General features: G+C 60.1%; 2 protein-coding genes across 4 annotated transcripts; one reads left to right on the top strand and one right to left on the bottom strand.

The window, feature by feature from the left end:
- Positions 1 to 1,269: 1,269 nt before the first annotated feature.
- Gtpbp3 (GTP binding protein 3, mitochondrial) lies at positions 1,270 to 7,769 on the bottom strand. Its single transcript, XM_078037786.1, has 11 exons — positions 7,336 to 7,769; positions 6,774 to 7,021; positions 6,587 to 6,673; positions 6,298 to 6,500; positions 6,020 to 6,092; positions 5,776 to 5,919; positions 5,423 to 5,588; positions 4,860 to 5,123; positions 4,348 to 4,673; positions 3,418 to 3,481; positions 1,270 to 3,139 (listed from the first exon to the last, which is right to left on the bottom strand). Exons 1-9 carry the CDS (start codon positions 7,386 to 7,388, stop codon positions 4,448 to 4,450), a joined length of 1,464 nt encoding a protein of 487 aa, XP_077893912.1. The 5' UTR covers positions 7,389 to 7,769; the 3' UTR covers positions 1,270 to 3,139; positions 3,418 to 3,481; positions 4,348 to 4,447.
- Positions 7,770 to 9,237: 1,468 nt separating this feature from the next.
- On the top strand, positions 9,238 to 19,437 carry Ano8 (anoctamin 8). Of its 3 annotated transcripts, XM_078037783.1 has the most exons (19): positions 9,238 to 9,593; positions 10,314 to 10,424; positions 10,551 to 10,683; positions 10,865 to 11,003; positions 11,076 to 11,172; positions 11,789 to 11,905; positions 11,982 to 12,109; positions 12,206 to 12,367; positions 12,659 to 12,811; positions 12,915 to 13,041; positions 13,127 to 13,182; positions 13,280 to 13,354; positions 13,535 to 13,666; positions 14,067 to 14,876; positions 15,094 to 15,285; positions 15,408 to 15,539; positions 15,627 to 15,737; positions 17,274 to 17,940; positions 18,777 to 19,437. In XM_078037783.1, exons 1-19 carry the CDS (start codon positions 9,488 to 9,490, stop codon positions 19,136 to 19,138), a joined length of 3,810 nt encoding a protein of 1,269 aa, XP_077893909.1. In that variant the 5' UTR covers positions 9,238 to 9,487; the 3' UTR covers positions 19,139 to 19,437. The 3 variants fall into 3 exon arrangements, with proteins under 3 accessions (XP_077893909.1, XP_077893910.1, XP_077893911.1); XM_078037784.1 differs by lacking the exon at positions 13,535 to 13,666 and having other exon boundaries at positions 9,239 to 9,593; XM_078037785.1 differs by lacking the exons at positions 9,238 to 9,593; positions 10,314 to 10,424; positions 10,551 to 10,683; positions 10,865 to 11,003; positions 11,076 to 11,172 and having other exon boundaries at positions 12,011 to 12,109.
- Positions 19,438 to 19,688: the final 251 nt, after the last annotated feature.

Genomic DNA, 19,688 nt, shown 5'->3' with positions numbered 1-19,688 from the left:
TGACAATCCTAAATCCTCCAGGCACGAGGGCCCGTCTCTGGCCCACGACCCTGCCCTGCTTTGGCTCCTGCAAGCCCAAACCTTAACCTCTGCTGTCCTGGTCCAGAAGGATCCTTCTGCCATGGAATCTGACCAAGTCCCTCTCCTGCTCGCACACCTCACATGCTCCCCATTACCCTCGCACAAAGTCTGGCTCCTCAGCCCTTCTGTGCCCCCTCCACCCGCAGCTTCCCACGCGGCCCAGCGCTAGAGACCTCCTCCTCCAGGCAGCCTGTTAAGGCCCACAGACAGCCCTGCTCCCCCCTGGGCACCCCATCCTCATCACTCCTCCTCTCCAGCCTTTCTCCTGAATGGAGGGTCCCTGGCCATTGCTGGTCCAGGGAAGGAAGGGGACTGAAAACCCAGCAGGGGGCCATTGGCAGGCCCCTGACCCTGAGGTCCAGCTGCTGGGTGAGGCACTGACTCTTTGGGGATTTCCTACAACCTCCATAAATAACCCCCCGCTGCTTCCCACAAGCCACCTCACCCTTCTTGGAAAAAAGGGACCTCAGCCAAGGACCTCAGTCCAGCTGTGTGCCAGGGCCCCTGCGTGGGATGAGGGGTGGTGGGTGGGGCCAGGCGTCCTGCCCAGAGACAGTCTCCATCCCCGCAGAGCCGTGGCACTGCTCACCCCTCGTGCAAGCCCTCTGGACCCTCCCCAGTTTGAGCCCACCCACTGGACCATGTTGTCATTACATTTTGCAGTGCTGGGGGCGGGAGCAGGGCCTCGTGGGCACTCAGCAAGCTCTACCACTGAGCCCCGCCCCTGGCCCCGGGACCCTCATTACTGCTTTTCTTCTCTGGGTCTCAGTTTGTTTATCTGAAAAATAGGCACAATGGTAATACCCAAGGATTCAACCATATTACCCTTTCCCTCCAGGGGTCACCCAACTCTTTTAATTTTTTTTTTTTAATGATTTACTTCACATCAGAAGGTTCATTTTGTTTTGTTTTTTGTACTGGGGGATTGAACCCAGGGACGCTTTACCACTGAGCCACCTCCCAAGCCCTTTTTTTTTAAAATTTTTTAATATTTATTTTTTAGTTCTCGGCGGACACAACATCTTTGTTGGTATGTGGTGCTGAGGATCGAACCCGGGCCGCACGCATGCCAGGCGAACGCGCTACCTCTTAAGCCACATCCCCAGCCCCCTCCCAAGCCCTTTTGAGACAGGATCTTTTTTTTTTTTTTTTTTGAGAGAGAGAGAGAGAGAGAGAGAGAGAGAGAGAGAGAATTTTTAATATTTATTTTTCAGTTCTTGGCGGACACAACATCTTTGTTGGTATGTGGTGCTGAGGATCGAACCTGGGCCACACACATGCCAGGCGAGCGCGCTACCGCTTGAGCCACATCCCCAGCCCCAGACAGGATCTTGATAAGTTGCTGAGGCTGGCCTTGAACTTGTGACCCTCCTGCCTCAGCCTCCCCAATTCTTGGTACAAGCAAATCAACTAACACATAGTAATGCTGCAATAAAGTCTGTGAAGAAACGGGTGGACAGGGTCCCTTCTCCGCTGGGTGGGTGGGGATTCTGAGTCTCCTAAAGATCTTTGCCTTGCCCTCTCTCTGCCCCTGGATGCCTCCAAACCTCTGCTCACACGACCCCTAACACTGCAGACCTCGTGTCTCCCTCCACGGGAGGTGGGGATCTTTTTCTGATTCTGGAAAAGATCCTAAACTCATCTGAGACTCAGTGTCCATCGTCAAGGAAGTTGGCCATTGGTATGCTGCCCCCAGGTGGAGTCCCTCCTTCAGTACAGAAGGCCAGGTGACAGGGGCTGGGGATGTGGCTCAGGCGGTAGCGTGCTCGCCTGGCATGCGTGCGGCCCGGGTTCGATCCTCAGCACCACATACAGACAAAGATGTTGTGTCCGCCGAGAACTAAAAAATAAATATTAAAATTCTCTCTCTCTCACTCTTCAGGGGAATTTCTATTTAAAAAAAAAAAAAAAAGAAGGCCAGGTGACAAGTACTGGCCCCTCTGCTAGGAGAAGGCGCCCCCTGCTGGTTGGCTGCCCTTCCGTGCAGCTCCCCAGAGTTCTCAACCAACCTGTCAGGCCACACCCTCCTCTCCACCTCCTCCTGGGTCCCCACCTCTCCAGAAACCTTGTCACCTCACCCTCCTTGAACATGCCAAGATGCTCCTGCCCCAGGGCCTTTACACATGTGCTGCCCTCTGCTTAGAATTCTCTCCCCAACCTCTTCCACCCCTCTGAGGAGCAGCTCCCCCTCAGGTCCCTGACCAGGTCAGGTCTCTGTGACAGGGTCACACAGAAGCTATTAGACCTCACAGGAATGAGCTGTGTCTGACCTCTAATGAGGACAGGATCCAGGCACCTGACATGCGTCTGCTGAATAGAGAGCCATTGGCAAATTCAAACTTGGCGCCCAATAGACCTGTGTTCAAATCCAAAGCGGGGGGACATCTGGCAAGCCACTATTTCCCCAAGCCTCAGTTTCCTCACACTGGGACAAAGTCCCCCTTGCATTATGCTGCTGTACATATAAAATGTGTTGGAGCTGGGGGTGGAGCTCAGTGCTGGGCACTTGCCTAGCTCAGGTAAGGCCCTGGGTTCCATCCACAGTCCTGCAAAGACACTGTTTTAAAAAGATGTGCACAGGGTGGGTTGTGACTCAGTGCTAGAGTGCTTACCTCACTTGTGCAAGGCACTGGGTTTGATCCTTAGTGCCACATAAAAATAAATAAATAAAATAAAGGTATTGTGTCCATCTACAACTAAAAAAAAAAAAAAAAGATGCACACAATTCTGGCTTCTAAATATTCATCAAGTCGGTGAATCCTCCCCCCGCAGCCCCCAGTACTGGGGACTGGACCCAGGGACACTTTATCACTGAGCTATGTCCCAGCCCTTTTCATTTGTTTTTTTTTTTGGGGGGGGGCGGGTACTGGGGATTGAACCCAGGGGCACGTGCCCACTGAGCCACATCCCCAGCCCTATTTTGTGTTTTATTTAGAGACAGGGTCTCACTGAGTTGCTTAGCACCTTCCTTTTGCTGAGGCTGGCTTTGAACTCACAATCCTCCTGCTTCAGCCTCCAAGCTGCTGGGAGTACAGGCGTGCACCACCACGTTCACCTCCTTCTTGTTTTTTTTTTTTTTTAAAGAGAGAGTGAGAGAGGAGAGAGAGAGAGAGAGAGAGAGAGAGAGAGAGAGAGAGAGAGAGAGAGAGAGAATTTTTTTTTAAATATTTTTTAGTTCTCAGCGGACACAACAGCTTTGTTGGTATGTGGTGCTGAGGATAGAACCCGGGCCCCACGCATGCCAGGCGAGCGCGCTACCGCTTGAGCCACATCCCCAGCCCCTCCTTGTTTTTTTTGAGACAGGGTCTGGCCAAGTTGCCCAGGCTGGTGTTGTACCTGTGACCCTCCTGCCTCAGCCTCCTGAGTTGCTGGGATCATCACCATGCTGCGCAGGGCCCCTCTGAGTGAATGAATGAAGGAACAAAGATTAAGCCTGGGGAAGGAGAAGGGACCCTAAGTTTTGCAAATCGCTTTTAGGATACAAGAGGCAAAATTTCAAGCCAGCCCAGAGGCGCACACCTGTAATCCCAGTGGCTTGGGAGGCTGAGGCAGGAGGATGGCGGGTTCCAAGCCAGCCTCAGGAAAAGTGAGGTGCTAAGCAACTCAGTGAGACCCTGTCTCTTAATAAAATGCAAAATACGGCTAGAGATGTGGCTCAGTGGTTGAGTGCCCCCAAGTTCAATGCCCAGTACCAAAAAAAGAAAAGGCAAAATTTCAGAATTTATGCTGAAACAGGAATGACAACATGTACAGCAATAAACACAATTTATATGCAAAATACAAATCTCAGGGCTGAGAGTGTGGCTCAGATAGAGCACGTGTTTGGCATGCCTGGGGTAAGATCCCCAGCACCAGACAAACAAACAAACCCATATCTAATTCATAGGTGCATCCACAAGTATGCAAATATGCAGAGAAGGTTCTAGAAATTCACGTATTAAGCTGTGACCTCAGGAGAGGGCAAGCAGGGAGATTCCCATGTTGAAACATTTCTGCATCACTTGAGTTGCTCACATTCCCTGGGTACTTGCACAATAAGTTACCACCATGGGGCTGGGGTGTGGCTCCGTGGTAGAGCACTTGCCTAGTAAGCGAGGCCCAAGTTGCATCCCCAGGCCAGCAAAAAACAAAACAGAAACTATGAAACAAAGACCCTCCAGATCTTCCCACCTCCAGCCAGCCCTCCATGCACACCCCAGCCTCTGGTGCCCAAAGCAACCTCCCTGTAGCCCCTCCCCAAGGCCTGGCCCCCCTCCTCCCCCACACCTGCAGGGAGCTTGCCACCCCGAAGCTCACTGAAGTGCTGCACTGTCCTGGCAGGAGGAGAAGAGCTGATCCAGATGCCCCAAGGCTTCTGGGTCACCCTTCACTTGCCCACACAGAAGTCCCGGAAGATGATGTCCAGGACCTCCTCTGTGCCCCCTCCCCCTGTGAGGTGGGACAAGTGCCTCCGGGCAACACGCAGAGCCTCAGCTGCCAGGGCCAGGTCTCGAGTCTGGGTGTAGTGGCCAAGGGCGTCCAGGCAGCCCTGGAGGTGATGCCGGTGTCTGGCGCGAGTCAGGAGTGGCGGGCCTGTGGATGGGTCCCCACACCTGCCAGAGACAAGACATGATGTGGTCCCTCCCAACCTTGCAACCACATTTTTATGGGGGAAAGGCTGTTCCCATTTTGCAGATACAGAAACTAAGGCTGAGGGGCAGGTACGTGGCCAGAGCCAGTGGCTCAGCTTCTACTTGAACTTGGGTCAGGGGAGGCTGGAGCTGGGCCAGGGGACTCACACTGCAGCCAGTTCCTTCTTCAGGGCCTCCAGGAGGCCGCCCAGCCCCTCTCTGGTCAAGCAAGACAGCAGCAGGTGGGGGGGCAGGTCAAGACTGGGGCCCAGGCCCTCAGGGGGCAGCAGGTCAGATTTGTTCAGCACCAGCAGGAGGCGCTGGCTCTGGGCTCCTAGCAGGTCTACAACTGTGTCCAGGAAATTGCAGCTGGAGGGAGAGGCCAGGTCAGAGGCATCCAGCACTGCCAAAATGAGGTCAGCTTGCCCCAACCTGGAGGAGCAGAGAGAAGCAGGGGTGAGTGACCCCAGAATACAGCAATTAATGCAGTAGGCGGAGCAGAGTGGCGGAGGGGGCGGAGTGGAGGAGGTGAGACAACACGGTGGGGGCACAGTGTGGCAGGCAGGGGAGCTGGCCAGCAAGAACAGCATTTAATTAGAACCCAATCACTGAGGCCCCTACTTGAAGAAGCTTAGCAGCCTTTACTGAATGAGGAAAAATAAAAATAAATGCAACAGAGAGAAAAGGCAGAGGAAGGGACCCACACCCCTCCCACAACCCTGCCATCCCACCTCTCCCGGGCCCGGCGCACGCCCTCCTGCTCCACGGGCCCCACGCCCTCCCGCAATCCCGCGGTGTCACTCAGCAACGCAGGGAACCCAGCCAGGTCCACAGGGATCTCCAGCACATCACGGGTAGTCCCTGGCTCTGGGGACACGATGGACACAGGCTTCTGGCCTAGAGGGAGGCAGTCAGAAGAAGTGGGTGGGGGAGAGGCCAGAGAGTTCCTCCTCTAGGCCCCACCCCTCGGCTGGGCGGAGCTTTTCTAATACCTTCCACAGACTCAATTTCCTACCTGCTGGCCCCACCCCTGGCACTAAGCCAACACCCCACTCAGGCCACATCCCCATCCCCCTTCACTTACTGAGGAGGTTCACCAAGCTGCTTTTGCCGGCATTGGGGGGTCCAGTGACCACGACGTGTGCCCCTGAGCGGAGCCGCTGCCCACGCCTGGCATCTCGTAGATGCGCGTCCAGTGCCACCACCAGCCCCTGCACTTCACTGTCCGCTGTGGACAGGGGAAAGCAGGCAGAGGGGTGCGGGTGAGGAGGGCCTCTGGAAGGTGAGGATGCCAGCCGTCTCCACCTTCGACCCCCATGTGGGCCCACCTTGCTCCAGGACACCATCCTCCAGGTTGTCATCCTCCCCAAAGTCGATGTAGGCCTCCACATGGGCCAGAGCCTAGGCAGCAGGAGGAAGGCAGGTGATGTGAGCACCCAGGAACCCGCCATTCCACGCGGACTACCCAAGTGTAGCAGGATCTAAGGGGCAGGATTGGCCTATAGGTAGGATGCTTTCATGCGGGGAATGAATGCATGGGGTGCACTCATGCAGGGGATGAAGAGGTGGGGTCTTGGAGGCAGGGATCAGCAAACAGGGCACTTGCCTTGGTGAGGGTCTCCGCCCAGCTGCGGCAGAGTTGGCCCAGCTCGCCGTCCAGCTGCCTCAAGGCCTGGCGACGCTGCGCTTCAGTTTCCGCGTGGATCAGATCGGCCAGCCCCTCCACCTCTGTGAGGTTCAGCTTCCCATGGGCGAACGCCCGCCTGGTGAATTCTCCAGCCTCAGCTGGCCGTAACCCTGGCACACTGCCTGTGAGGAGGCCCCAGGTCCTTGAACCCGCTGGTCCCCCAGGCCCATGGGCAGAGCCAGGCTGCGAACCTGAGACTGTGACTCACCCAGAGCCTGTAAGACTCCACTCACCACAGCCGGGCCTCCATGCACGTGGAACTCCACACAGTCCTCACCCGTGAAACTTTGGGGACCTCGTGGGCAAAGAGATGAGATTCAGGTAGAAGGCACAGCCTGAACAAACTCCAGGAGGGGGAAAACTGGGCCATGGGTTCGAGTTCTGGGGTCCCTCACCAGGGAACCAGAGCACCAGTGCGCGATCCAGCGGTTCTCCGGTGTGCGGGTCGCTGAGCAGACGTAGGCTGGCGCTGCGTGCCGGGGGCAGGTCCCGGGGCGCCGTGAGGCTCCGGAGAGCGTGGCTGCTGGCGGGGCCGCTGGCTCGGATCACTGCTATGCCGCAGCGGCCTTGGCCTGAGCTTAGCGCGAAGATGGTGGCCCCAGAACCGAAGGCCGGGGCACGGCTGCTCTGGCTTGTGCACAGTCTGGGACAGGAGAGGAGGAAAGTCAGCACAGCTTGGCGGCTCTGTCTTAAGGTGGAGATGGGTCGAAGACTGGATGGTCAGGAGTAGCTCCAGGTGGCGGGGGGACGTACAGATTGGAGACTCTGAAGCCATAAAGTGACTGAGAGCAAAAGGTGACCCTGACGTGGGGTCTGCGGCAAAGGGACGGGCAGACTGGAGCTTGGAAGAACTTGGTGCCTCTGTGGTAGGACACTGGGCCCTTGGAACCTAAGGAGCGGGTTTGGGGCCCTTGAAGCACCTCTCGCTGTCCCACCCCTTCGGCGGGGTCCCCCCACCTGCGAGACCCACGGGCCGCCCGGGCCACCAAGGTCCACAGCTCCCGCCACATGGAGCTACAACTTGCGACCCGCCTGTCGGACCTTTCAGAGCCGCTTCAAGTCCCGGCAGGACGCCCCGCCTACTCCACGGCGTAACTGGGAACGTTCTACGTCCTCGACTACCATTGGGCCACTGCGGAGGAGCCCCGCCCACCGGCTGAAGACCTTCATTCCCGTGGGCTGGTGCTAGAAAGGAGGGCGGGGGCTCCAGGACTTGAGTGCCCCGCAATGATGTTCCCCCGGCAACAAAAGACCGAATTTTTAGGGTCCTAACGCGGCAGGGATCTGAGACAATGGAAACGAGTAGGAGAGAGGACAGGGCTTGGCCGGGACGGTGGGAATTACGGCGAGGATTCGAGTCCCGTACTTTCCGCTTGAGCACTCTGTAGCCTTAAGCGAGGCAAGCGTACCCTGTACTGCTGTCCAAAAAGCGGGTTACACCTCTCTGCGCCCAGGAAGGGACCGGAAGCTCAGAGCATCTCAGTGAATGCGAGGGATGAGTTCCGGGGGACACACCCTCTGGCCCAGGGAAAACCTTGCCCAAACTTCTGCTGCTTGGTTTTCTCGGGACCCTCCAGCTTCTCCCCGCTCCCCAACCCTCTGCTGGCTCTCTCGAGGCCTCTGGTGCCTTTCCTGGTTTCACAAACTCATCCTCCAGGCCTAGCTCAGAGTTCCCTCCTCCAGGAAACCTTCCTGGAAGCCCTCTGCCCCTCACTGGGCTTCTTGGCCCTCTCTGGCTCAGGTCTTCCGAGAGTCCAGTCTGTCTCGGGCTCCCCGAAAGCCAGGAAACCGAGTCTTGGAAATTACTTTCAGGTTAACCCAGGACAGCGCTGAACAGCAGAATAAATCGCTGATGGTGGAATTCCAGGCGCTGAGTGGGCGGGGTCTCGGGAGCGCCTTCGCACGGCCAATTCTCTGGTTCTCGATCAAAGCGGACGGGCGGCTCATCTGCAATTCGGGAAAAATCTGGCAGGTTAGAGTTGTAATTCTCTCCTGTCCCGCCCTGCTCAACTTTTTCACTTAAAATAGGAATAAACGATGACACTCTCCGTCTCTGGTGATTCCGTCTGTAACAAGTATACATCAAATGCCTGTGTGTGCCAGGCATTGAGAACCACATTGGGCTCCTGCCTTCCCCGGGTTCTCGCCCAGATGGAGCGGGCTCTTCAGGATGGTCAAGGATCGCGAAACAAGACAAAAGAGGCGATGCCTAGGGCCCGAGCCGCCCGCTTGCCTAGTCTGCACGAGGCTCTGGATTTCATCCCCAGCATCGACGGGGTTAGAGAAAACAGGACAGCCAACTAAATGTGAATTTTGAATAAACAACGAACACTGTTTTAGTATAACTGTATCCTATGTAACGTTTAAGGTGTAACTAAATATTTCTTCGTTTATCTGAAATGTAAACTTAAGAGCACTACTTTTATTTGCTATTACTAATGGATCCCCCCAAAGGAGCTTACATTCTGAAGGGAGTAAGGATTAACCAGAAGAGAACGCGATGGGTGTCCTCCGCAGCTAAACAGCACGTGCAAACACCCTGAGGCAGAACCTGCTGTAATTATTTATTCGCCACCCTGCTAGGTGGTTATTGTTCTCAGGAATCTTCCCTGACCAGGCCGCCCACTCCCACGTCCTGCCACGGTCAAATCACGCCCATCTAAGATTTCAAGTCGGGTCTGTGAATTCTGTGGCTTGCAGATGGGCAAACAGGCTCCAAGGCGGAAACGAAGGTGGGGAGGTAGGGACACTTTGGAAAAATGCACCCTCGGTGCGGGCGGGCACGAGCACCAGAAGTCAAAGTGGGCGGGCGAGAATAAAACTCGGAAAACAACACGGGCGGCTACAAGAACCAGAGAGCCAGAGAGCCAGGCAGGCGGGCAGGATTGAGAACTGGAGAGTGACGCGCGGCGGGCGGGGAAAGAGAATCCAGGTTCGGCTCGGGCGGCGACGAGAAGCTGCGCTCGGGCGCGCGAGGACGGCGACCGGCGCGGGCGGGCGCGGCCTTTGTCTCCTCCTCCCGCGCGCTCGGCGGCGGCACTGGCCCCATGAGTCCGCGGCCCCCCGGCGCCCGAGCCGCCCGCAGCCCCTAACCTGACCTGTCCTCGCCATGGCCGAGACTGCCTCGGGCGCCGGGGGCACGTCCCTGGAGGGAGAGCGCGGCAAGAGGCCCCCGCCGGAGGGCGAGCCCGCAGCCCCTGCGTCTGGAGTTCTGGGTATGTGTGCGGCGGCTGGAGCGGACTGGGTTGCAGGTGCCTGGGGTGCGCGCGGCGGCTGGGCAGGGAGGAAGATTGGGGTCAAATGTCCCGGGCCTGGTGTCTGGCGGAGGGGCCCGCTCCTCCCAGCACTGCGGCTGCGGCCCGGCGGGCGGGGCTGGGGCCGTGCAGCGGGCGGGGGTCCCAGCGCAAAAACGCGGACACGCCCCTCCAAAGAGCCCCGGCCTGGGGCTGAGCCTTGCCACCCCTGGGCTGAGGGATCACCGCCAGGCTGGAATGCGCTAGCCTCTCCGTGGAGAATACAGAATCACATGGTTCTGGGTTCGAATCCCAGCTCAGCTGTGTGACCTTGGGTGCGTGACTTAAACACACTGGGCCTCAGTTTCCTCACCTGTGAAATGGGGGTAAGAACCGCGCCCAACTCATGGGGCTGCTGTGAGGACGCGCTGTCATAATGTGGTGAAGCGCTCAGGGCTGCTAGTGGGCGCCCCATCGATTGTGGTTCGGTAGGCGGAGCTGGGCCTCAAGAATGAGTAAGATTTGTAAGGGAGGACCTGGGGGAAGGGCATTCCTGGAGAAGGGCCTGGCTGGTGCAAGGACATGGAGAGAGGAAAACGAACCGAGCTTTGAAAGTCAGACTGAGTGCTGGAGAGCTCGACTTGAGGCCAAGTCTGGGTCCAGGTGTGACCTCACCCAGACCTGCCACACCGCTCCCCCCAGATAAGCTTTTCGGGAAGCGGCTCCTGCAGGCGGGTCGCTACCTGGTGTCCCACAAGGCGTGGATGAAGACCGTTCCCACGGAGAACTGTGATGTGCTGATGACCTTTCCAGGTACCCACTCCCGCTGCCTCTGCCCAAAGGCAGCTCTCCTGAGCTCAGCTTCCCACAGTGGGAATATGTAGGTGGTCTTGGGGTCCCCTCTTGGCAAGAGCCATCGGTCCCTGTGCCCCCTGGCAGACACCACTGATGACCACACGCTGCTATGGCTGCTGAACCACATCCGCGTGGGCATCCCTGAGCTCATCGTGCAAGTCCGCCACCACCGCCACACGCGTGCCTACGCCTTCTTCGTCACAGCCACATATGAGAGGCGAGTCCCCTGCCTCTGGCCTCTTGCTGACCCTGCCATCCAGCCCCCTGCCCTTCCAAGAGCCAACCATGCTATCCAGCCACCCTGCATTTGTACCAAGAAGCCGCCAGGTGTGTGTCCTTAGATCCAGGATGGTGGGCCGGGGCCTCTCAGTGAGCCCATCTCCTCTGCCCTCCTGCAGCCTACTCCGAGGGGCCGACGAGCTGGGTCTGCGCAAGGCTGTGAAGGCCGAGTTCGGCGGGGGCACCCGTGGCTTCTCCTGCGAAGAAGACTTCATCTATGAGAATGTGGAAAGTGAGCTACGCTTCTTCACATCCCAGGTCAGGCCCGTCCCACGTGGGTGGCCCAGCCTTGGGGTGCTGCTCAGAGAGCTCACAACCTCTTCCCAACAGGAACGCCAGAGCATCATCCGCTTCTGGCTGCAGAACCTGCGTGCCAAGCAGGGAGAGGCGTTGCACAACGTGCGGTTCCTGGAGGACCAGCCAATCAGTGAGCGAGGCGGGGCCAAGACTACAACACAGCCTAGAGCTGGGCAGGGCTCTCAGAGGACAATCCTGGGGGGTAGAAGGATGGGGTCTGTTTCCATCCAGTCAGGGGTTAGTAAAGGGTTGGCAGCCAATGAGCTTAAGGGGCATGGTCCCAGTTACCTGGATCAGGGCCCTCAATGAGTTGAAGGGGCGTGGCCTTTGTGAAGGGGTCGGGCTTATCCCCTAGGAGGCACGTCCAGGCTGCGCCCTTTTCTGGAATAAGGGAGTGGCAGGACCATGGACAGCGCTCCGTGTACTATGGCCTTGGTTTCTCTAGGAAAGGTGCCGACACAAATTCATTCACCCTCTGATGCCAGCTTATGCCATTTCTTAGGGTCACAAACTAAAGCCAAATGGCTTTACTTAAAAACATGGTTCCCTATGGGGGCTGTAACCTTCCCTGTCTGCCCCTGCATCTCCCAGATTCCGAGGGGGAAGCGGATATTCCGTCCATCCAGAACTTCTTCCCTGGGAAGAGCAAGCCAAAAGCTGTGACTGTGCTGCCAGCCAAGGAGGCCAGTCGTCCGGCTGGGAGCATGGTTGAGTAGCTGGGGTCACTTGTGCTCCTCTCCCCACAGTCCCGGAGCTGGCGGCCCGGGGGATCATCCAGCAGGTGTTCCCGGTCCATGAACAGCGCATCCTGAACCGCCTCATGAAGTCCTGGGTGCAGGCTGTGTGTGAAAACCAGCCTTTAGGTGAGTCCCGGGCTGGGGGGGGACAGGGGTCCCGGGAGGCAGGTGGAGGTGACTGGGACTCCCCCTCGCCTGGCAGATGACATCTGTGACTACTTTGGTGTGAAGATTGCCATGTACTTTGCCTGGCTGGGCTTCTACACGTCAGCAATGGTGTACCCTGCTGTCTTTGGCTCTGTCCTGTACACGTTCACGGAGGCTGATCAGGTATCAGACCAGGGCTGGGTAGAGCTGGGGGTCCCAACACACTCCCCTTCCTGGGCTAGCTCGCCCGATGGCTTGGCTCTCCTCTGCCACCCACAGACAAGCCGGGATGTGTCCTGCGTGGTCTTTGCGCTCTTCAACGTGATCTGGTCAACACTGTTCTTAGAGGAGTGGAAACGGAGGGGGGCAGAGCTGGCCTACAAGTGGGGAACACTGGATTCACCTGGGGAAGCTGTGGAGGAGCCACGTCCCCAGTTCAGGGTCAGTCCAAGGTTGGGTCGAGGAATTCAGAGAACCAGGTAAAAGCGAGCGCATGGTGGAGACGCCGCAGGAACAAGCGCAGCGGTGGCCTGGGCTGCGCAAGAGGCAGCATGTTGGGGGGAGCGTGCTCCTGGGGGGAGGTGTGGAAATTGGATTTGAGGAACTAGAAAAGGTGCACGAGGTGGGTGTACCCCAAGAACAAAGGTGTCGTGGAGGGAAACTGAGTTTGGAGAATCAGATAGGGCAGAGGTGACCCCTGCAGTCTCACGCTGGGCTGGCCCCCTCCCCCAGGGCGTGCGCCGCATCAGCCCCGTGACCCGCGCTGAGGAGTTCTACTACCCGCCGTGGAAGCGGCTGCTCTTCCAGCTGCTCGTGAGCCTGCCGCTGTGCTTGGCCTGCCTGGCCTGCGTCTTCTTGCTCATGCTGGGATGCTTCCAGCTGCAGGTGACCTGAGCCCCTCTCCCTGGCCTTAGCCGGACCCGCTCACCACTCGCCCAGCCCTGCCCGAGCCACCCCGAGCCCTGTCACCAACCTCCTGGTCCCGCAGGAGCTGGTGCTGAGTGTGAAGGGGCTTCCCCGTCTCGCCCGCTTCCTGCCCAAGGTCGTGCTGGCCCTGCTGGTCAGCGTGAGCGCCGAGGGCTACAAGAAGCTGGCCATCTGGCTCAACGACATGGGTATGCTCTGCCAGGGGCGTCCCGCTGGGGTCCCACCTGTCTTGGGTGGCCAGGGTGGCCCCTCACACTCCTCCTCGGCCCCTAGAGAACTACCGGCTGGAGAGCGCCTACGAGAAGCACCTCATCATCAAGGTCGTCCTGGTGAGTGGCCTCCAAGGAAGACCGCAGGGGACGACAGAGAGGCTGGGGGCAGGGGGCGTGAGGAACTGCGAGTGACACTGCCGCCTGCTCCCTGCAGTTCCAGTTTGTCAACTCGTACCTGAGCCTCTTCTACATCGGCTTCTACCTCAAGGACATGGAGCGCCTCAAAGAGGTGAGCCTCTGGCTCCCGCGGCAGCCCGGGGGGCCGGACCTGGCACACGGGGTCCACGGGCTCTCCAGCCGCTCCCCCCCCCTCCATCCTTCTCTCCTCTTTGTTCGTCCGTCCGTCTGTCCTCTCTCTGCCTGTCACCCCCCCATCTGTCTGTCCATCTGTCCGTCGGTCCCTCCACAGCTCCTGCTCGTCCTGTCCCTGTCCCAGAGCCTTGAGCGGCAGCTGCGGGCGGTGCTGGTCCCGCTCGTGGCCCTGCGGTTCCGCCTGCTCCTCCTCTCCCTCCGGGGCCTTCTGCTCTCGGCCCGGGCCAAAGTACGGGCAGGTGGCGAGCCCCCGCCAGGGTGGGCAGCATGGCCGTGCTGGGGACCGGGCACGCCAGGCTGAGGGCGCATGCTCAGAGGGGCCTGGGGCTCTGGTGGCCTAGCACAGGCAGGTGGCCCGGGCACCTTCGGGGTGGCGGTGCCCCGTGCCTGCCCTGTGGGCTGGCTACGTGCGCTGTGGCGAGCTGGGCTGTGGCAGGTGAATGGTGGCTGGGTGCTGGGGGCCTCTGTGTCCAGGGACATCCAGAGGGGAGAGTTAAGAACTGGGCTCCGTGTGTGCATCTGGGCACTTGCTCCCGGAAGGTGCTCTGGAGGGTGGGTGCCCTGTTCTGGTGCCCGGGCCTCCCGCCTGTCCCCCATGCAGCCTCTCTCCACTCCCCTCCCGCCCCCAGATGCTGGCCACGCTGCTCATCACCCGCCAGTTCCTCCAGAATGTGCGTGAGGTCCTGCAGCCACACCTGTACCGTAGGCTGGGTCGTGGCCAGCTCGGTCTGCGGGCCATCTGGGAGCTGGCCCGAGCCCTGCTCGGCCTGTTGAGCCTCAGGCGCCCTGTGCCTCGCCGCCTCGAAGCCCAGGCCGACGAGGGCAGTGGCGGCGGCAGTGGGGGGGGCCGCAGGTGTCTCAGTGGGGGCTGCGGGGCACCTGAGGAAGAGGAAGAGGCCACAGTGGAGCGGAGACCAGCCGGGGAAGGTGGGGAGGTCAGGGACGGGCCCCGGGGGAGCAAGGAGGAGGCAGAAGAGGAGGAGGAAGAGGAGGAAGAAGAGGAGGAGGACGATGACGAGGGCGAGGAAGGTGGCCTTCTGGACTGTGGGCTCCGCCTGAAGAAGGTCAGCTTTGCTGAGCGCGGGGCGGGGCGGCGCCGGCCTGGCCCAAACCCAGAGGCCCTCTTGGAGGAGGGAAGCCCCACCATGGTGGAGAAGGGGCTGGAGCCGGGCGTGTTCACACTGGCCGAGGAGGACGACGAGCCTGAGGGTCCTCCTGGAAGCCCTGAGCGAGAGCCCCCAACCATCCTGCTCCGTCGGGCTGGGGGCGAGGGCCGAGACCAAGGGCCTGATGGAGGCCCAGACCCAGAGCCTGGCTCTGGGGACTCAGCCGGGAGGCAGAAGAGGCAGAACCGGTCATCTTGGATCGACCCCCCTGAGGAGGAGCCCTCGGCCCAGTTGACCCAGGCAGAGCTGGAGAGCTGCATGAGGAAGTACGAGGTAGGCCGCGGGCAGGGCTGGAGGCCATCGGGCAGTGGGGCCCTTGATGGCTGGGAGCTGCAGAACGGGAGCCCAGGACGAATGTCCAGCTGGGTGGGCGAGGCCTCTCGCCCCGTCTGAGGCCAAAGATGGAGAGAGACCCTGCTCCACGAGGGGGAATCCGAGGGAGGGGGCTGGCGGAGGAAGGTGGCCTGAGAGCGCCCGCCCTCGCCCGCAGGACACCTTCCAGGACTACCAGGAGATGTTCGTGCAGTTCGGATACGTCGTGCTCTTCTCGTCCGCCTTCCCGCTGGCCGCGCTCTGCGCCCTGGTCAACAACCTCATCGAGATCCGCAGTGACGCCTTCAAACTGTGCACGGGCCTGCAGCGGCCCTTCGGCCAGCGCGTCGAGAGCATCGGCCAGTGGCAGGTGGGGCGGGGGCAGGCCAAGGGCTCCTAGCTGAAGGTCCAGGGGAAACTTGGGTCCAGCCGGGAGGAGCGGGGGTCTGGAGAGGCCGCTGGACCTCCTCTGAGATCCCCGCCCCCCTGCAGAAGGTCATGGAGGCCATGGGCGTGCTGGCGATCGTGGTGAACTGCTACCTCATCGGCCAGTGCGGGCAGCTGCAGCGCCTCTTCCCTTGGCTGAGCCCGGAAGCAGCCATTGTGTCCGTGGTGGTGCTCGAGGTGGGGGCTGGCGACCTGGTGGGGGAGCCGGGCGGCAGGCAGGAGGGCGTCCCCGGAGCCTGTAGCCTCCTCTTCGGATCCCCACAGCACTTCGCTCTGCTCCTCAAGTACCTCATCCATGTGGCCATCCCCGACATCCCAGGCTGGGTGGCCGAGGAGATGGCCAAGCTCGAGTATCAGCGCAGAGAGGCCTTCAAGGTAGGTAGGCTGAGAGGAGCTGCTTGCTAGGACTTGTCTGCTGGGCGGGGCGTCCCTGGCAATGGCTCTCTGGGGCCAAGTCCCTAGGAAGAGGGGAAACGTGCAGAGAGGTACAAAGCCTAGAACGATAGTCGGCTCTCAGTTCCCCTGGGTTCCGCACCCAAGGACGCCACCAGTGCGGACCCCCAGCGTTCTAAGACATCCCTCACATCTGGGCTGACCACACAGACTCCCACCCACCTCCTTCCTTGCTTGGTTTTTTTTTTAATATTTATTTTTTAGTTTTCGGCAGACACAACATCTTTGTTGGTATGTGGTGCTGAGGATCGAACCCGGGCCGCACGCATGCCAGGCGAGCGCGCTACCGCTTGAGCCACATCCCCAGCCCCTTGCTTGGTTTTTTTGAGATGGGGTCTCAAACTCCTGGGCTCCAGCGGTTCTCCCACCTCAGCTTCCCAAGTAACTGGGACTCCAGGCACCACCACTGTGCCCAGCTGAGACTTTCTGTCGTGATTCCCTAAGCAATGCAGTATACAGCGGTGGACAGTGCATCTACACGGGATTGCTTTTCTAAGTCACCTAGAGACGATTTAAAGTGGACAGGGGTTGTCCGTTGGTTCTATGCAAACATTGTGCCATTTTTCATTAAGGACTTGCCTGTCCACAGATTTGGCGTCAGCGGGGGTCCTGGAGCCAGTGCCCTGCAGATACTGAAGGATGACTATCACTAGGCCTGGGTCCCTTTCAGTATCTCCATGGCATCCCAAACCACCAGCCCCCTGAGAGCTTCCTGTCTGGGGCCAGGGACATGGTGGATGCTTCCTAGGAGAGGTCCAGCCTCTTCCATATTCCTCCAAAAGCTACAGAGGGGCCGAGGAGCTCCGTGGCATCTTCGATGCAGACCTTTCCTGGAAGGCGGGAATGTTCCAAATCTGTGCTGTCAAGTAGCCCCAAGCAACAGGTGGCACTTTGAAATGGGGCCGGGGGGAATGAGGAACTCATTTTATTTTATATTTTAAAAAAATCAAAACATATTTTTTTCTTTTCGTGCAGTGCTGGGATGGAACCCAGGTCCTTACACATACTGGGCAAGTGTACTGCCACTGAGCCGCTCCCCCACCCCTTGACGAATTATAATTAATTTAAAGTCACACTGCTCCAGTCCAGGCTTTCTTATTCTGCTGGTTCTCCAGAAAGCAGGGCCCAGTCCCAGTATTTTTTTACATTCTTCCAGTTCCTAAGACACTGTCTGGCTTGTGGCCAGGTACAGAGTTGGTGGCCAGTGAACATTTGTTTTCTTCTCAATTCCCAGAAAGCAACGGCTTGGGTCCAGGGATGCAGTTGGTGCCCAATAAACATTTGGATCCCTTCCCGCTTCCCCAGAGAGCCCCAGCTTGGGTCCAGGCATCCTGCTGGATCTCTCTCTAGTGGGGAGCCCCAGCCTCCACGGAGGGATTCAGCTGGCTGTTCCGCAGAGTCCGCGTGGCCGGGCCATCCCTGCCTTCCTGGCCCTTAGCTGTGTGCTTCTGCCCTCAGAGACACGAGCGCCAGGCCCAGCACCGCTACCAGCAGCAGCAGCGGCGTCGGCGGGAGGAGGAGGAGCGCCAGCGCCACGCAGAGCATCATGCCCGCAGGGAGCGTGACACCAGTGGCCGGGAGGAGGCCAGGGCTGAGGGCGCTGGGCTGGACCCCGCCGCCTCCGAGAAGACCTCTGCCAAAGCCAAGGGTGGCGGAGCGGGCAGCCATGGGCCTGAGCGGCCCAAGCGCCCGGGGTCCCTGCTGGCACCCAACAATGTCATGAAGCTGAAGCAGATCATCCCGCTACAGGGCAAGTTCCTGTCATCAGGGGCCACGTCCTCGCTGGCCGGCACAGGGACTGGCCCTGCCACTCGGCAGCCCTCTGCCCAGTCACCCACCGGCAGTGACACCCGCCTACCGGCCTTCCTCAGCTTCAAGTTCCTCAAGTCGCCCGAGACCCGAAGGGATCCGGAGCGCAGCCACTCGCCACCCAAGGCCTTCCACGCCGGCAAGCTCTTCCCTTTTGGCGGGACCCGGGCTGAGACCGGGTCCAACGGGGCGGGCGGGCAGGCCCGACAGGACGGGACCCCCAGCGGTGGCAGCAGCCGGGCCCAGAGGAGTGGGCCAGCGGACGAGGCCTCAGCTGAGGAGCTGGAAGCCCCCCGGCCCGAAGAGGAAGGCTCAGGTCACAAGCTTTAACTCGGGGGTGGGGACGCTGGGCCCGGCTTTGGGGGTAGGGGTGGGGTGACGAGGCCTAGGGAGAAGGGCTGAAGGGGACAGAGGAGGCCCCGTCTTTGGTACTGTTAGGGGACCTGGGTCAGTGGGACATGGAGCCTCTAAGTCAAGCCTGCTCAGTCTCTGGGACCCTGGAGAGCCTGGAGCCCTGTGCCTGACCCTCCTCACACCCAGGGAGGGACGCCAAAGCCCCCTGTCTAGTACCCCTCCCAGGGTACCCCCACCATGCTCTGGTGCCAGGAGAGGTGAGGGAGGCCCTTTACCTCCTGGCCCACCCTCTCCTGCTCCCATGCCCGGCTCACTCTGGGGGACTGGACCCCCCCAGACCTCTATGCAAATCCCCAGCCTGCAGCCCAGGGGTTCAGGAAGGACTTCTTTGGAGGTGGAGGCTGGGGCTGCCCACCCAGGGCACTGGGTTACAGGCTGCACCCACCTTAGTGCAGAGCCTTGGCACGGCCCCATCCCAGGACCCCTACCACTTTGCCTGCCCCAACCCTAGTCTGGGGGGTCCAGTAGCCTGATCCCCAGGTCGCCTGAGAGGTGGCAGCTGCAGTACAAGGGCATAGGTCAGAAGTCAGAGGGACTTCCTCAGACTCCCCTCCCTGTGCCTGGGAGAGGCCAGGGATGCAAAGTCGCCCAGGGGAGTTACCCACCCCCGTCTCTGATCTGAAGCAATAAGGCCTTTCACGTGCCTGGAAGCCGGGAGGGAGCACGGGCAGGGTCGCCCACCCCGTGGGGTCTGGCGGGGGCGGCATGCCCCCGGAACGGCCCCTCTCGCCTCCGCAGGGACAGCGCTGGCCCTCGCGGGCGCCCCTGGCCTCCGCACCCACCGCAGCCGGAGCCCCGCGCCGCCGCCGCCAATACCGCTGTCCCGGCCCCCGACGCCACCCGCCGGCTGCTGGCAGTGGGACGGGCCCTGGGGCTGCGGGGGCGAGGGCGCCGCCCCCCGCCAGGCCCCGCCCGCCGCTGACTGCCCCCCCTGTGCCCTCCCGGGCCCCCCTCCAGCCCTGCAGCCGCTGCCGGGGGACGCCAGCTTCTACAGCCTCCCGCCCCCGCCGTTGCCACTCACCTCCGAGCCCCCGGGGGCGCCCTCGCCCAGCCCCAGCCCCAGCCCCCAGGCCGTGTGCTGGCCCAGCGGCTGGCACTAGCCCCGTGCCCTGCCTTCCTCTTCTCGTTTGCAATGTCAGTCATTATCGGGGCGGCCGGCCCGAAAACGCGCTTTGCCCTGCCCTCTGTCCCCAGCCACGGCCACCAGTATTGGCCGCCCCGTCAGGGCGGGTTCCCCTATCTGCCGTTTTCCTTTCGACCAGGATGGGGGAAGTGAAAGGAAACCCCAAAACCAATAGAGAACACACACAGAATAGGCGATTATTTATTTGTTTTTAATTTATTTTGTCATATTTTTGTAAAACGGCAGAAATGCAATAAAAAGTATATTTCAACAGTGCCCGAGGTCAGAGCAAGTGGAAGGGGGCTTGTGAGCCCTGGGGACTAGGACCTGCCACAGGCTGACTTGACGCCCAGGGGCCTCCTCCCAAGAACTGGGTCTCGGGGCCACGGATGGAAAACTCCAGGCTGTGCCGCCTGTGCCGGCCCAGATCTGGGGGCTGACTTGGGCCCGGGAGCCCTGGGGCGGAGCTGCGGGGCCTCGCTCAGGTCAGGTTCCGGCCACCCAGACAGGAGGCCAGCTCAAGATGC

This window comes from Ictidomys tridecemlineatus, chromosome 2, assembly GCF_052094955.1.
Source record: "Ictidomys tridecemlineatus isolate mIctTri1 chromosome 2, mIctTri1.hap1, whole genome shotgun sequence".
Taxonomy (NCBI): domain Eukaryota; kingdom Metazoa; phylum Chordata; class Mammalia; order Rodentia; family Sciuridae; genus Ictidomys; species Ictidomys tridecemlineatus.
This window is presented reverse-complemented; position numbering and strand designations above follow the sequence as displayed.